The sequence below is a fragment of the Scardinius erythrophthalmus genome (assembly GCF_964197995.2).
Source record: "Scardinius erythrophthalmus genome assembly, chromosome: 4".
NCBI classification, from domain to species: Eukaryota; Metazoa; Chordata; class Actinopteri; order Cypriniformes; family Leuciscidae; genus Scardinius; species Scardinius erythrophthalmus.
Genome location: NC_138224.1, coordinates 48,693,013 through 48,695,943, shown reverse-complemented (window position 1 = coordinate 48,695,943; position 2,931 = coordinate 48,693,013). Strand labels below are relative to the sequence as shown.

Here is a 2,931-nt window from a genome sequence, read left to right as displayed (position 1 = left end):
CCATGTCCATTTTGCTTGGGGCCCCCAAATTCCTTCAAACGGCCCTGCATTTGAGCAACACTCTCCCAGAAGTTTTTGAGCTGACAACAGCTGTTAAAGTAAAGACATTTATAATGTTAGAAAATATTCTATTTTAAATAAATGCTGTTCTTTTGAACTTTCTATTCATCAAAGAATTGTGAAAAAAAAAATTTGTACACAACTGTTTTCAACATTGATAATAATAATGAATGTTTCTTGAGCATCAAATAATCATAGAATGATTTCTGAAGGATCATGTGACACTGAAGACTGGAGTAATGATGCTGAACATTCAGCTTTCATCACAGGAATAAATTACAATTTAAAATATATTAAAATAGAAAACAGTCATTTTAAATTGTCATAATATTTCACAATATTACTGTTTTTTTTTTTTTATCAAGTAAATGCAGCCTTGGTGAGCAGAAGATACTTCTTTTAAAAACATTAACAAATCTTACTGACCCCAAACTTTTGAACGGTATATTTTGACACATTTTACAGCGTCTGCTTTAAGGGCCTGTTTCTATTTTTTCACGCTGTTTTTCTGCACATTCCTTGTGTTTCTTCTCCATCTCGCTGACTATTCTGACAGATACACACTGACACTGCTGCACGCTCGCTCACTCGTTTAAAGTTGTGATTGGCCCAGCCCAGTGTCAATCAAGAAAAGAACCAATAGGCCGCTGATCTACGTGTTTCATGGGCTGGTCTGTCAGAAGAAAAAAAAAAAACCTAAAGCTGACTTTTTTTGACCACTGCATTACACCGGCACAAACCCAGCACCACCAATTAAGCAAAACAAAACAAAACGAATGGGCCGCCGATGTACACATTTTATGGGCCGTTAAAAAGAAAAAATAATAATAATAAAAATAATGTATGAGTATGAGATGTAGCGGCCCAAAAAGCACGTCGGCCCACCGTGAAAGTGCGCGGTATGCCCGATGGCCAGCAACTTGGGAGTTGTGTCAGGTATTTGCTGCGCAGCTGAGAAACAGATTATACACTCAAAAGACAACAGCAGAACATCAAAGCGTGATTGAGGTAGTAATAGAAGTACTCAGAAGACTACAAAGAAACAGCTCAAGTGTGATTGAGGTAGTGATAGAAGCTTCTTGACGGGACGTTGGTAAAACCACACGTTTTTTCTACATCCAAATATTGCCCATACTGACAATGGTTCGCTTTCGACGGTGTTGCATCACTTTTTTTCTTTTGCACATTTCTTCTCCCGCCCTTGCAGAAGTTTCCAGAGCGCGATTTTCTTCCCCGCTTACATTATTATTTGTTTTAGTTTTTTTTTACTCAGTAACGGATAAGATTTAAAATGAAGCGAAGTACAATACTTCAATTAAAATGTACTTAAGTAAAAGTAAAAGAAACAGCTCAAGTGTGATTGAGGTAGTGATAGTAGCGTCTTGACGGGACGCCGTCACCTTACTTCAGAGAAGTATTCTATTTTATTGTAAGTTACAAATAAACACAAGCGTGGAAACATTTTAGCCAGAAAAGTTATAAAGGTATTTCAGAAACTCACTTTATGATCACAAAAATATCAACGGCCTTTATCGGTTGACGTAACGACACTGTTCAGTTGACTTTAAAGGTTTAAGTGGATTGGTTAGGGAGGGAGAAGTGGTTGCATGATGGTAAGTTAAGATTTTTTTTTTTTTTTTCAGAACATTGATTCTGTGATATTTCTGCATCTCAGTTAAGATGAATTTTATCATTTAACGAAATTAGTGAAGTGGCTCCATTTACAGTATTTGGGTTTTGGCCATTATCAGTATCAACTTGTATCTGAGAGCTAAGCAGCCGTCAAAGTGAACACAACACAACGGATTTTTGCTTTCCCCAGTCAGGAGCATACGTAACATACGGCTCGTAGAGAGTTTTGAAACTTGTATTAGGTTACATGTATGTCGTTACTGAGCAGAAGTTTGAGATTTGGCATGTTTTTTCAGCTTCCACACCTACATGTCCTGTCAAGACCCAGTCAACGCCCACTTTGGTGTATTTGTGCTTTAAAAGGCAGCTCTGCACACCAAGTAAGTCACTGTTCCCAGCAGAACCACAGGAATCTGCTTCAGAAACACTTGCCTTCTCCAGCCTCTCTCTCCTCGAGTCATCATTCAAAATGAGCAAGATCATTGTTTATACCAGAGAGGGCTTCGAGGGCAGAACAGCTGAATTCAAACAAGATGTCAGCGACTTAGAAGAGAAGGGTTTCAACAAAGTCATCTCCTCCATAAAAGTCATTGGCGAACCATGGGTGGCGTATTATGACAAGAAATTTGCTGGAAAGCAGCGGGTGTTTGAGCAAGGAGAGTACGCTACTCTTGATGACGAAGGCAAGTTTTCTTCCCTCAAGAAGGTCTCAGCTGACCTGGACAACCCTGAAATCCAGCTGTTTGAGCACATTGACTATGGAGGAAGAAGCGTGACCCTACGCAAAGAAGCCAATCTCCTCGACATTGCTTTCAGTGACATAGCTTCGTCCCACAAAGTGAAAGGTGGAGTCTGGGTGCTGTACGAGCTCAGCAGTCGTCGGGGTTCTCAGCTTATTTCTTTCCCTGGCGATCATGTTCCCAGCTATGTGCCGCTCTCCTTCAACGATGTGGCCAGCTGTGTGCGTCCCTTGGAGCCAAAGCCATAGACAGCATCATTCAAAGTCCGCTTTCTGCAGCTGAATATGAACCCGATCCCTTCTGGAAAGAACGAGGCAGGTGGTGGGGAAAGACTGATCTTGACCAGAAACGATGACTGTGCCTCCAATAAGTCTGAAGAAACTTCATGCAATTGGACTCAACCTTATCATTTGATGATATCTGTGTAAAGACATACTGTACATGTTAATTTGTCAAATGTTATATAATAAGGATGAATTTTATTAGAAAAAGTTTGAAG

The 2,931-nt window shown here is 39.8% G+C and overlaps 1 protein-coding gene across 1 annotated transcript; it reads left to right on the top strand.

The window, feature by feature from the left end:
* Positions 1-2,119: 2,119 nt before the first annotated feature.
* LOC308690038 (epidermal differentiation-specific protein-like) lies at positions 2,120-2,931 on the top strand. Its single transcript, XM_081364267.1, has one exon. It carries the CDS (start codon positions 2,162-2,164, stop codon positions 2,678-2,680), a length of 519 nt encoding a protein of 172 aa, XP_081220393.1. The 5' UTR covers positions 2,120-2,161; the 3' UTR covers positions 2,681-2,931.